This window comes from Ranitomeya variabilis, chromosome 6 (genome assembly GCF_051348905.1).
Source record: "Ranitomeya variabilis isolate aRanVar5 chromosome 6, aRanVar5.hap1, whole genome shotgun sequence".
NCBI classification, from domain to species: Eukaryota; Metazoa; Chordata; class Amphibia; order Anura; family Dendrobatidae; genus Ranitomeya; species Ranitomeya variabilis.
Window position 1 is genome coordinate 366,211,776 of NC_135237.1, and position 14,810 is coordinate 366,226,585.

Here is a 14,810-nt window from a genome sequence, read left to right on the forward strand (position 1 = left end):
GTACACTTATCTGCAGTGTGCAGAGAGCCCTCACAGGCAGAATCAGAGTGAAGAGGGAAAAAAGTATCCAAGTCTTCAGGCAGGGTGGGCAGATCACACATGTACTGCATCAGCGCATTGACAAGGAAAGAGCACACTGGCAGTCTGTAGAGGGTATGGGTGAATCACAGATGGAGATCTAATGTTGTTACTTCATTATGTAGTTGGGTGAGGACCATAGAGGAATGGTGTGACAAATTAATATTTTTTTAGGCTTTACAGAAAAGCCTGCAAAACGCTGTTATAATAATATTTATTGCATTGTTTTTTGTATACTTCCCAAGGTTTAAACTGCATCTGTGGTTTTTGACAGCATTTACACTGCAGGAGGTTCACACTGGAAATGTTCAGTATTTGGGACAGTCTTGCTGAGAATATTGTGTAGACCTGTATCATGTGTTAAATGCTTTATCATACACCCCTTCAAGACTTTCATATCGTCAGAAAAAAAAAAAAAAAAAAATCTAAAAACACTTCTTGACTAAACATTATAGTGGGGATAAAAGAAACACCTGTGTCTCACATGAGCGCATAACCAAACCACAGTGGTTACAGAGAACACTGGTTAGCGTGTGCCACACCTCAGTTAGTAGTTGAGATATGACCTTTCCTAAACACATTACAACAGAAGACGACATACGCAGTAAGCTTGAGGGCACGGTATTAATTCTCATGTAAATCTAGTGGCTACTGAAATGCGGGCTAGACTTGAAAATACTTTTTTTTCTTCTAAGTATAACAGTCACTATAATTGATTGTAAGAAGTAGAATTGCTCCTATACATAGGTATGACAGTCAGAAGAATGTCATGTATGGCAGCCTGTATTCGGTCTACAGAAGTGTGGCTTGGTCTATAGTTCTGTTGTCCTTCAGTTTTGGGGGCCTGGCTTCAAATCTGTCTAAGAGAAACATCTGCATGAAGCTTGTATGTTCTACCTGTGTTTTTAGTAGGCGTCGTATGGGAACTCAAGTTTCAGAACATTTAAAGACAGAATGTTCAAGAGCTCCCATCCCTACTGACGGACCGTTCAACTACATGCAAATATTACATTACCCTCATCCACAAATGTATATATGGTAATAAAAAACTAAGCAGTTTGTGAGCCAGACAGAGCATGTCCATCACCAATTTGTCAATGCCCTTTTCATTTAATTAGGGGAAAAAAAAAAAAGTTCCAGAAGACACCCCAACATCCCCAGAAGGACCAGACTTACAGTAGGTTAAACATTGGGAAAACATTTGGCAGTGCTGGCATAGCTCCAGTCTCACATTCAGTGGGACTGTCTTGATTTGAGGGGTCAGTCTCTGTCCCAAAATGTCAAGACTCCGTCCTAACTTCCAGTGCAACATATTAATTGTTCCATAGCTCATCTTCCTCCGGGGCAGGGCTGGCCGGCATCAATGCACACTTCTGATTGATAAAATGAATAATTCTCTTCTTGTGATCTGGTCTCATCAGGATTCGAACCGACAACATGCACCTTTGCAGGCAGTAAAACTATGAGCCACAGCCTCCACTGACAAGAAATGGAGGATTTTTTATACTTAGGCCGGCGTCACACGTAACGTCTTAAAAAATCGGTCCGATTCTCTTGGCCAAGAGTCGCACGAGTGTCCCAAGCATGGTCATCTGTGTGTAATCCGTTTGCAATGAGATGATGCAATTTCCTCGCATCTATGTATCCGTATGACATCCGTATGCAATGCGATTTTAACATGAGCTTTTACATACAGCAGCTCTCTGTCATTTACACATCGCTTTAAAATGAAATATTCTTCAAAACACAGACACATGCAAAATATATATTCTTGGTCAAATAGCCCTTATACAGCCTGGAGGTGTGTTTGGGGTCATTGTCCTGTTGAAAAATAAATGATAGTCCAACTAAACGCAAACCGGATGGAATAGCATGCCGCTGCAAGATGCTGTGGTAGCCATGCTGGTGCAGTTTGCCTTCTAAGTTGAATAAATCCCCAACAGTGTCACCATCAAAGCACCCCCACACCATCACACCTCCTCCTCCATGCTTCATGGTGGGAACCAGGCATGTAGAGTCCATCCGTTCACCTTTTCTGCGTCGCACAAAGACACAGTGGTTGGAACCAAAGATCTCAAATTTGGACTCATCAGACCAAAGCACAGATTTCCACTGGTCTAATGTCCATTCCTTGTGTTCTTTAGCGAAAAAAAAGTCTCTGCTTGTTGCCTGTCCTTAGCAGTGGTTTCCTAGCAGCTATTTTACCATGAAGGCCTGCAGCACAAAGTCTCCTCTTAACAGTTGTTGTAGAGATGTGTCTGCTGCTAGAATTCTGTGTGGCATTGACCTGGTCTCTAATCTGAGCTGCTGTTAACCTGCAATTTCTGAGGCCGGTGACTCGGATAAACATCCTCAGAAGCAGAGGTGACTCTTGGTCTTCCTTTCCTGGGACGGTCCTCATGTGAGCCAGTTTCTTTGTAGCGCTTGATGGTTTTTGCCACTGCACTTGGGGATACTTTCAAAGTTTGCCCAATTTTTCGGACTGACTGACCTTAATTTCTTAAAGTAATGATGGCCACTCATTTTTCTTTACTTAGCTGTTTTATTCTTGCCATAATACAAATTCTAACAGTCTATTCAGTAGGACTATCAGCTGTGTATCCACCAGACTTCTGCACAACACAACTGATGGTCCCAACCCCATGTATAAGGCAAGAAATCCCACTTATTAAACCTGACAGGGCACACCTGTAAAGTGAAAACCATTCCAAGTGACTAACTCTTGAAGCTCATCAAGAGAATGCCAAAAGTGTGCAAAGCAGTCAAAGCAAAAGGTGGCTACTTTGAAGAACCTAGAATATAAGACATAATTTCAGTTGTTTCACACTTTTTTGTTAAGTATATAATTCCACATGTGTTAATTCATAGTTTTGATGCCTTCAGTGTGAATGTAAAATTTTCAGAGTCATGAAAATACAGAAAAATGTTTTAATGAGATGGTGTGTCCAAACTTTTGGTCTGTACTGTACACACACACAGATTAAGAGCCGGCAAATGATCTGCCGCGTACAAAGTGACAGGTTTCCCACGGTCCATAATTCACCGCAGTTCAGGCTGTTAGGGAGCACAGCTTCAGTGACATCACCGCTAGTCACTGAAGCTGCTCTCAGCAGCTCACTCACCAGTGGTTTTCAGCCGGGATGGTCGCATCTTGGCACTGTCCAGGTTGAAAACTCTATATTCCCCAGATATGGATTACTGCGTGGGACACAACGACGGACAGGGTATAATGTTGGTTTATAATTTTACTTTTATTACAGGAGATCAAGGGCTTCGCAGGAATTAGGTGTGGTTGTAAGTATGGTTTAAATAAGAGTGTGTCTTTATTTCAATTAAAGGATTTTTACTGGGTGTCTGTTTTCTTAACAATTTGACTGTGCGGTTAGTAATGGAGCGTCTCATTGACGCCTCTATTACTGACCTCGTGGCTTGATGTCACAAAAGGTGACATCAACCCCCACAACTATTCCCCACTTGCCACCACTACAGGGCAAGTGGGAAGAGCGAGGCTAAGTGCTTTTCTGGGGAGGCTGAGTGCTGATGTCTTTAGCCGGGGAGGCAATATCCATTGAGCTGATATTAATAGCCTGGGAAGTTCCATCGGTATTACTCCCTTCCCAGGCTATAAACATCCGAAATCTTTTCCTTCTACGCTTCCACATGGAGCTGTGAATAGGACTAGCACAACTCCACTTATTTCGGATGGGATGTGCGGCAAGCCACAAGGTTGTATCCCAATCATCTTTAAAATTCTAGCATAGTGTTGTGCCCATCTCGCACAACTTTTACAGGTGAGCTCTTATGAGGACCACCTCTATTTTTATATCTTATATATTGCGCTTAGGTAGCGCACTCTTGTTTTCTCTCTCTCTCCTCCAGTTTCCTGCAAAACCTTTGTGATCGTATTGCATGATTACCATTCATCTTAACCAAATTCCCAACTTCATTTTCTCAAATGCAGCCCCAAACTTGCAAGGAACTTCCGCTGTTACGTGCAGACAGTCATTTTTGTATCGCTCGCCAACCTTTTGATGACAAACTCTTGTTACTGCCAAATTATTCAACTTTTCAGTCCAGAGCACATGCCATTTTTCTGCACCCCAATTTCTATGTTTTTATGGATAGTTCAGTCACTTGGCCTCGTTTCCATGTCAAAGGAATATTTTTTGACAGAAATTCTTCCATGAAGCCCACTTCTGGCCAGACTTGTATTTGGGGTGTAGCTGGGTACCAGTGGTGGCTGCTAATGATGAACAATTTCAAATCCAAATACGCATGATGTGTCCTTCTTTGATGCACAGAGTTTCTATGGTTTACCACTGTGTTCATGGTCCTCAATGCCGAGAAGTATAGGCAGATTCTTATATAACATGGAATACCACAAGGGAGGCATCTGACTACAATTTATTCTGCAGCAGGGCATCAAACCCAAACATACAATGTCATTAAGAACTATCCATGACAAGTAAAACAAGCGGTTCTGGAAGTGACGATATGCCTCCACTCTTCAAGTTTGGCTGGGATTACATGAAGAGATGCAAGCCTACATCTTTAGAAGATGGGTGATTAGTAGTGATGAGCTCATTTCCAGAGCATGCTCGGGTGTTACTCTGAGTATTTGGGAGTGTTCAGATATTTAGTTTGTGTCTCCGCAGCTCCATGATTTGCGGCTGCTAGACAGTCTGAATACATATGGGGATTCCCTAACAAACAGGCAACCCCAACAACATGTACTCAGGCTGTCTAGCAGCCGTAAATCATGGAGCTGCGGAGACGCAGACTAAACCTCCGAGCACTCCCAGATACTCAGAGTAAGGCCGGCGTCACACTAGCGAGTTTTACGGACTTATGAGAGGTGCAGAAAATACGGATTGCATACGGTACAATGATTCCCTATGGCTCAGCTCCTATCTGCCGTATTTTACTGATCCGTATTATACGGTCTTGTACGGCCGTAGAAAATCGCAGCATGCTGCGTTTGTCACCGTATTGTGCAAAAAAATTGCCAATGAAAGTCTATGGGGGCGAGAAAAATACGAATTACACACGGACCATGCGTGTGACTTGCGAGAAATACGCAGCGGTGTTCTCTAGAAAAGCTGGCAATTCAGTGCCGTGTACAGTAAAATCACACTGAAAGAATAGAATAAGTAGAATAAATGTCTACACATAGAATAGGTATATATATTTCCCAGGCTCGAGTTCATATGAGGACATCCAGCAGAGGGCGCATCACTGCGACTCAAGGTAACTACAAGACATTCCCCTGCACTCCATTCAATCCCCGTATTTTTACAACCACGAGCACAGCTGCTTTAGCAAAGCTCCTGGGTGTAAAATGATTTAACCCCTTCAGATGGATTTACATCGTTGGACGTGCCAGAACGCGGGAAGGTATGGGATATTGTTGTTTTTTTATTTTTCCTTTTTTACAGAACGAGGGTCTTCAGGTGGATTAAGAGAATAATAAAATATTACAACACCTTGTCTTTATTTCATTAAAGTACTTTGTAACAATGTGTGTGTGTTTTATTAACCATTTCGTACTATTGGATTAATAATGGATAGGTGTCATAATTGACGCCTCTCCATTATTAATCTGGCTTAATGTCACCTTACAATAGCAAGGTGACATTAACCCTTCATTACCCCATATCCCACCGCTACACGGGAGTGGGAAGAGAGTGGCCAAGTGCCAGAATAGGCGCATCTTCCAGATGTGCCTTTTCTGCTGTGGCTGGGGGCAGATGTTTGTAGCCAGGGGGGGCCAATAACCATGGTCCCTCTCCAGGCTATTAATATCTGCCCTCAGTCACTGGCTTTACCACTCTGGCGGAGAAAATTGCGCGGGAGCCCACGCCAATTTTTTCTGCGATTTACCCCTTTAATTTAATAGCTAGGGAGCCCAAATTTTGTACATACACACTACTAACATTAGTAGTGTGGAATATGCAAAAAAAAAAAAAGGGATATGAGATGGTTTACTGTATGTAAACCATGTCTCATATGTCGGGTTTGGGAAGGAGAAAGCAAAAGCCGGCAATTGAAATAATATTCTAGCGCTGAACTAAATATAAATACAGTATATATGTCTCAATGAGATATATATATATATATATATATATATATATATATATATATATATATATATATATATATATATATATATATATATATATACACACACACACACATACACAGAGTATATTTTTTTAACGGACATTTGAGCCGAAAAATCCATTAGATGTCGGTTTTGCAAGCCTGCGAGAAAATATCGCAGTACGGCTGCCATACGGATTACATACGGAGGATGCCATGCGCAAAATACGCTGCCACACACTGCCTACGGATGACATATGGATCACTATTTTGGGAACATTTCTGCATATTACGGCCGTAAAAAACGGACCGTATTTTCATACGCTGAGTGTGACACCGGCCTAACACCTGAGCATGCTCTGGAAATCTCGGGTAACGAGCATACTCGCTCATCACTAGTGATTGGTTTTCCAAGATGTTTGGAGCACCCTCTGGGCAGAGTTCCTTCAAACACTAGTGCAAGTGATTTAGTTTTCACTTTTGTTCATTCTCTCTCCATATTAATTGATAAACTATTAAATACTTGGTTAACCCCTTCATGACCCAGCCTATTTTGGCCTTAATGACCTTGCCGTTTTTTGCAATTCTGACCAGTGTCCCTTTATGAGGTAATAACTCAGGAACGCTTCAACGGATCCTAGCGATTCTGAGATTGTTTTTTCGTGACATATTGGGCTTCATGTTAGTGGTAAATTTAGGTCGATAATTTCTGAGTTTATTTGTGAAAAAAAACAGAAATTTGGCAAAAATTTTGAAAATTTAGCAATTTTCACATTTTGAATTTTTATTCTGTTAAACCAGAGAGTTATGGGACACAAAATAGTTAATAAATAACATTTCCCACATGTCTACTTTACATCAGCACAATTTTGGAAACAATTTTTTTTTTTGCTAGGAAGTTATAAGGGTTAAAATTTGACCAGTGATTTCTCATTTTTCCAACAAAATTTACAAAACCATTTTTTTTAGGGACCACCTCACATTTGAAGTCAGTTTGAGGGTTCTATATGGCTGAAAATACCCAAAAGTGACACCATTCTAAAAACTGCACCCCTCAAGGTGCTCAAAACCACATTCAAGAAGTTTATTAACCCTCCAGGTGTTTCACAGCAGCAGAAGCAACATGGAAGTAAAAAATGAACATTTAACTTTTTAGTCACAAAAATGATCTTTTAGGGAAATGTTTTTTATTTTCCCAAGGGTAAAAGGAGAAACTGGACCACGGACATTGATGTCCAATTTATCCTGAGTACGCTGATACCTCATATGTGGGGGTAAACCACTGTTTGGGCGCACGGCAGGGCTCGGAAGGGAAGGAGCGCCATTTGACTTTTTCAATGAAAAATTGGCTCCAATCTTTAGTGGACACCATGTCGCGTTTGGAGAGCCCCCCGTGTGCCTAAACATTGGAGCTCCCCCACAAGTGACCCCATTTTGGAAACTAGACCCCCCAAGGAACTTATCTAGAAGCATAGTGAGCACTTATAACCCCCAGGTGCTTCACAAATTGATCCGTAAAAATGAAACAGTACTTTTTTTTTTTTCACAAAAAAATTATTTTAGCCTCAATTTTTTCATTTTCACATGGGCAACAGGATAAAATGGATCCTAAAATTTGTTGGGCAATTTCTGCTGAGTACGTTGATACCTCATATGTGGGGGTAAACCACTGTTTGGGTGCACGGCAAGGCTCGGAAGGGGAGGCGTGCCATTTGACTTTTTGAATGGAAAATTAGCTCCAATCGTTAGCGGACACCATGTCGCGTTTGGAGAGCCCCTGTGTGCCTAAACATTGGAGCTCCCCTACAAGTGACCCCATTTTGGAAACTAGACCCCCCAAGGAACTTATCTAGATGCATAGTGAGCACTTATAACCCCCAGGTGCTTCACAGAAGTTTATAACGCAGAGCCGTGAAAATAAAAAATAAATTTTTCTTTTCTCAAAAATGATTTTTTAGCCCACAATTTTTTATTTTCCCAAGGGTAACAGGAGAAATTGGACCCCAAAAGTTGTTGTCCAGTTTCTCCTGAGTACGCTGATACCCCATATGTGGGGGTAAACCACTGTTTTGGCACACGTCGGGGTTCGGAAGGGAAGTAGTGACGTTTTGAAATGCAGACTTTGATGGAATGCTCTGCAGGCGTCAGGTTGCGTTTGCAGAGCCCCTGATGTGCCTAAACAGTAGGAACTCCCCACAAGTGACTCCATTTTGGAAACTAGACCCCCAAGGGAACTTATCTAGATGTGTGGTGAGCACTTTCAACCCCCAAGTGCTTCACAGAAGTTTACAACGCAGAGCTGTGAAAATAAAAAAATCATTTTTCTTTCCTCAAAAAAGATGTTTTAGCAAGCAATTTTTTATTTTCACAAGGGTAACAGGAGAAATTGGGCCCCAATGTTTGTTGCCCAGTTTGTTGTGAGTACAGTGATACCTCATATGTGGGGGTAAACCACTGTTTGGGCGCACGTCAGGGCTCGGAAGGGAAGTAGTGACATTTGAAATGCAGACTTTGATGGAATGGTCTGCGGGTGTCACGTTGCATTTGCAGAGCCCCTGATGTGCCTTAACAGTAGAAACACCCCACAAGTGACCCCATTTTGGAAACTAGACCCCCGAAGGAACTTATCTAGATGTGTGGTGACCACTTTCAACCCCCAAGTGCTTCACAGAAGTTTATAACGCAGAGCCGTGAAAATAAAAAATAATTGTTCTTTCCTCAAAAATTATGTCTTAGCAAGTAATTTTTTATTTTTGCAAGGGTAACAGGAGAAATTGGACCCCAACAGTTGTTGCCCAGTTTGTCCTGAGTACGCTGGTACCCCAAATGTGGGGGTAAACCACTGTTTGGGCGCACGTCGGGGCTTGGAAGGTAGGGAGCACCATTTGACTTTTTGAATGCAAGATTGGCTGGAATCAATGGTGGCGCCATGTTGCGTTTGGAGACCCCTGATGTGCCTAAACAGTGGAAACCCCTCAATTCTAACTTCAACACTAACCCCAACACACCCCTAATCCTAATCCCAACTGTAGCCATAAGCCTAACCCCAACACACCCCTAACCACAACCCTAACCCCAACACACCCGTAACCCTAATTCCAACCCTAACCCTAATCCTAACCCTAATCCCAACCCTAACCCTAATCCCAACCCTAACCACAACTGTAACCCCAACACACCCCTAACCCTATCCGTAACCCTAACCACAAGCCTAATCTTAACCCTATTTCCAACCCTAACTCTAATTCCAACCCTAACCCTAAGGGTATGTGCCCACGTTGCGGATTCGTGTGAGATTTTTCCGCACCATTTTTGAAAAATCTGCAGGTAAAAGGCACTGCGTTTTACCTGCGGATTTACAGCAGATTTCCAGTGTTTTTTTGCGCGGATTTCACCTGCGGATTCCTATTGAGGAACAGGTGTAAAACGCTGCGGAATCCGCACAAAGAATTGACATGCTGCAGAAAATACAACGCAGCGTTTCTGCACGGAATGTTCCGCACCATGGGCACAGCGGATTTGGTTTTCCATAGGTGTACACGGTTCTGTAAACCTGATGGAAAACTGCTACGAATTCGCAGCGGCCAATCCGCTGCGGATCCGCGGCCAATCCGCTGCGGATCCGCGGACGATCCGCTTCGGATCCGCACATGCCATAACCCTAACCCTACCTGTAACCATAACCCTACCCCTAACCCTAACCCTTCCCGTAACCCTAACCCCTAGTTCTAACCCTAACCCTAGTTCTAACCCTAGTGGAAAAAGAAAAAAAAAATTATTTTCTTTATTTTATTATTGTCCCTACCTATGGGGGTGATAAAGGGGGGGGTTTATTTATTAATTTGTTTATTTTGATCGCTGTGATAGAACCTACCACAGCGATCAAAATGCACTTGTAATGAATCTGCCGGCGGCGGCGCCCAGCGAGGAGACGGACCGACACCGGGAGCCTCGGTAAGTATAAGGGGGGGGGGGGGGGGGGGGGGGGGAGATCGGGGCACGGGGGGGGCGTCAGAGCACCGGGGGGTGACATAGGAGCAGGGGGGGAGCGGGCAAGAGGACGGGGGAGCGGAGCACAGGACGGAGGGGACCGGACCCCATAACGGAGGACTGGGGGGGCGATCGGTGGGGTGGGGGGGGGGGGGGGGGGGGTCACTTCAGGTTTTCCAGCCATGGCCGATGATATTGCAGCATCGGCCATGGCTGGATTGTAATATTTCACCAGTTTTTTTAGGTGAAATATTACAAATCGCTCTGATTGGCAGTTTCACTTTCAACAGCCAATCAGAGCGATCGTAGCCACGGGGGGGTGAAGCCACCCCCCCTGGGCTGAAGTACCACTCCCCCTGTCTCTGCAGATCGGGTAAAATAGGAGTTAACCCTTTCACCCGATCTGCAGCGACGCGATCATTCCATGACGCCACATAGGCGTCATGGGTCGGATTGGCACGGGTTTTCATGACGCCTACGTGGCGTCATGGGTCGGGAAGGGGTTAATTTTTTAAAGCATGCTTACTTTGTAGCATATTTTCCACATCCGCCTAGAACTTTTGCACAGTACTGATATATGTGTATTACATACAGTATCACCTGCAGAGTAGCCTAACCTCACACTGGGTGACTGCAGACTTCTGAATCTTCCCAGCGCACACAGTGTGCACTGAGGGGATTCGCCGGCTTCTGACCCGGTACCGGAGGGTATGCATGTGTGATACATACTCTCGGCCAGTGGGCGCGGCCACACTTCCATACACATAGGGCAGAGACAGACTGCCGTTTTTCTCGTGCGAGTATCGCATTGTAAACCTTGTACTGACTGTCGGCTCTCCTGACCCGAGCTTGAAAGCTGCATAGAAATACATCATACTGTCTTGCTCAGGTCAGGAGAGGTGGCAGGCTAGTGCATGCAGTGCAATTATCGCATGAGTTATATGCCCGTCTGGCTCAGCCCTTACAAGTATAATGCCTAAGGTCCCATCCCCTGATAAAGCCGCACATGCAGTGAAACATGCTGGGTGGACTTGTGCTATAATCCAATGAACGTACGAAGAGACAACCACTGAAATATAATTATCGCAAGGCTGATAAAGGACAAACATTTTATACCCATATGAATTTTAAATATAAGCATTAATAAAAGCTAAGTTTTATGGTATGGTAGAGAGATTTCTTTGGGATTCTCCCCACTTTGTTAATGAACTGAGCTTTGTCCGAACCCAAACATCCACGGGTGCACTCATCTCTACTCATTTATGAAACCTCTAATACCCTAACATAAGGAACCAAAAGTATGTTCATAAGGCTTATCAGGTGTTTTTGTCCGCTCTGAAAAGACTTAAAAAAGGTCTCTTCCTATTAATTTTTTCGTGAAAACTCACTTTGTTCATATGGTATATGTTTAAGCTCTCTCGTGCTTTTTTTTTTTTTTTAACAACTTCAGAGTTAAAAAAATAAAAAATAGTGGCAAGCAGTTAAAAGGGAGTGAACCATTCAAGTGTTATGAAGCTGCTCCATAACTAAAAAAAAAAAAATTAAAGTTGATTGAAAGGGAAAAAAAAACAAATAAAAAAAAAAAAAACACAAACAAAACTTAAGGATATGTTCACACTGAGCTTAAAGGGTATGTGCACATGTTGCGGATCGCAGTTTTCCATGCGGTGTACTGTACCATGTAAACCTATGGAAAATGAAATCCGCAGTGCACATGCTGCGGAAAATTCTGCGGTTTATTTTCCGCAGCATGTCAATTCTTTGTGTGGATTCTGCAGTGTTTTGCACCTATTCCATAATAGGAATCCGCAGGTGAAAAACCGCAGGTGGAATCTGCACAAAACCCACAGGGCGTTTTACCTGCGGATTCTGCAGAATCCACACGGAAAAATCCGCAATGGAATCTGCAACGTGTGCACATACCCTTAATGTTGCAGATTTTTTTGCACCTATTATGCAAATCAGATTACATGTGTTTTTTTTTCTCTAGTTCATATTATGTTTTTAATAAAGTGGCTTTGGTTTTTTTTTTTTTCATACTTCCTGCACAGAAAACTCAACATATTTGTGAGAGAACATATTAACTATAGAGAACATTTACTCCCTTCTTTTGGGTCTATATTTGTAAGGGAATGTGTCCACATTCAGGATTGCATCAGGATTTGGTCAGGATTTTACGCAGGTAAAATCTGCACCTGAGGTCACTGGCAGGTCACCTGCATTTTCATGCGTTGTTTAACACGTCGCCGCATTGTAAGGACATGCTGCGTTCTGATAAGACGCGCCACATGTCCGTTTCCGCGGGTCTGCCGCATGCGTCTTTTAATGCATAGTGGAGACGGGATTTCACGAGATCCCCTCCACTATGCTGTAACATCTGGACGCTGCGTAAGAAAACAAAAAAGAAAAAAAAAAGAAAAAAAGTTTGACGCACTATCAGCATCGACCCACCTGTGCTTTACTGGCAAATAACCAGGCGTTGTTACTGCCACAACAGAATCGGGTGCTCGTGAAAACAGGAAACAATGTCTATATGGCAGTAATAGCAAGAAAACGAGCACTCACCATCTGTACAAAAGTCTTCCTTTATTGCGGCTTCATGTTAAAAAAGCAGGATATTACAGGGAGAACTGTGGTTCCTAGTGACGACGATCGTTTCGCTCCTCTGAGCTTCTACGGGTCCCGTAGAAGCTCAGAGGAGCGAAACGATCGTCGTCACTAGGAACCACAGTTCTCCCTGTAATATCCTGCTTTTTTAACATGAAGCCGCAATAAAGGAAGACTTTTGTACAGATGGTGAGTGCTCGTTTTCTTGCTATTACTGCCATCTGGACGCTGCGTGTTTGACGCTGCGGCTCTACGCAGCGTTTCCTGAACGTGGAAACACAGCCTAAGAAAAACAGACATGTTGCTGACTTTAAACCTGCACCTGGGCCTGAGAAATCCCATCCATTTTTCTGGTACTCACAGTGGACACATGGCGTTAATATGAAGGCTAAGAAGATGACCAGACTGCTTTCAGAGTTTATATATTATATATATTTTTTTTTTTTTCACACACGCACACACATTTAAATTGCTTAATGCAATTTTTAAAAAACATGTCGACAAAGCGCTCAGAGGATGACCGAACACTAACATTGCAGATTTACAACCATCCAATGAAAAGGAGACCAGAATTGTCTTCTGCTTGAAAACCGGCCACTCTTTGGCAGAAATAGACAGTGTGAACACGGCCTGAGAAAGGAGGATCCCAACCCCGGACGCTGAGGGGACCCATGGCCTCTAGATACTGCTCCTATAGAAGTCAGCACCTGTAGGTGTCCCCCTGGGGGTCTCTGACTACCTGCCCCTGACAGGATCCCCATTACTGACGGACACTGCCCTCCATCTCAGCAGCAGGTGCAGTGAGGGGCCGAGTTACCTCAGAGCCGAGCTGTCCCACCTGAGCAGCCATGCTGCAGCCTCGCACTGCCGTGTTCTCAGCAGCACCATGTACAAGAAGTCTCTACCTTCAGCCAGGACATCGTCCGTCTCCTCCAGGTCTCCCAGGTGGCTCATCTCCTCCTCCGTGGACATCTTTTCCCGAGTGTGGTGCAGCTGCCTCCTCACAGCACAGCGCGCCCTGACTGACTGAGCTGAGGAGACCCGGAGCCGTGCCTGCCGTGCCTGCCGCCCCCTGACTACACAGCCACATTAGGGGATAGCACTGGTGACATGGGGTAATGCTCCGGGATGGGCAAAGCTTTTTATGCTCGCAGGAAGTTGTACGTTGGCATGGAAACAGAGGGTGAGGAGCGGTGCCAGTGCTGGGCAGGATGCTCTCGGGCATGAGATAAGTGCTGTGGTTCTATATACAGACCCACCCAGGAAGTGAGCAGAGCGAGGCAGAACACATTTATTACTATGGCCAGTCATCAGGACTGCTGATGGACAGGACTGCTCCAGTTCAACCAATCAGGGCGCAGCTGTTATACTCCAGAGGACAGACAGAAATGAGAGCTGAGACCTGATTGGTCTCTCTGGGAGACGCCACCAGATTTCATTTTCACTGGTTTTGATCACTGTGTGGAAAGTCTGGCACAGTCATCCAGGAGAAGGGGCACATGGCCAGGAGAAGGGACACATGGCCAGGAGAAGGGGAACATGGCCAGGAGAAGGGACACATGGCCAGGAGAAGGGGAACATGACCAGGAGAAGGAGAACATGGCCAGGAGAAGGAGAACATGGCCAGGAGAAGGGACACATGGCCAGGAGAAGGAGAACATGGCCAGGAGAAGGGGAACATGGCCGGGAGAAGGGGAACATGGCCAGGAGAAGGAGCACATGGCCAGGAGAAGGGACACATGGCCAGGAGAAGGGGAACATGACCAGGAGAAGGAGAACATGGCCAGGAGAAGGGGAACATGGCCGGGAGAAGGGGAACATGGCCAGGAAAAGGGGAACATGGCCAGGAGAAGGGGAACATGGCCAGGAGAAGGGGAACATGGCCTGGAGAAGGGGAACATGGCCAGGAGAAGGGGAACATGGCCAGGAGAAGGGACACATGACCAGGAGAAGGGACACATGGCCAGGAGAAGGGGCATATTGCCTGGAGAAGGGGAACATGGCCTGGAGAAGGGGCACATGGCCAGGAGAAGGGG

The 14,810-nt window shown here is 44.5% G+C and overlaps 1 protein-coding gene across 5 annotated transcripts in view; it reads right to left on the reverse strand.

Moving 5' to 3' along the window:
- Nucleotides 1-14,016, reverse strand: part of RIPOR2 (RHO family interacting cell polarization regulator 2) — a 254,439-nt gene extending 240,423 nt beyond the window's left edge. For 3 of the 5 annotated variants that reach the window (XM_077269995.1, XM_077269990.1, XM_077269996.1), the window contains exon 1: nt 13,680-14,016. In XM_077269995.1, coding sequence (XP_077126110.1) covers nt 13,680-13,746 — 67 coding nt within the window. In that variant the 5' untranslated portion in view covers nt 13,747-14,016. Of the gene's footprint in view, nt 1-13,591; nt 13,658-13,679 lie in introns of those variants that run through there. The other 2 variants (XM_077269993.1, XM_077269998.1) reach the window with 2 other exon arrangements.
- Nucleotides 14,017-14,810: the final 794 nt, after the last annotated feature.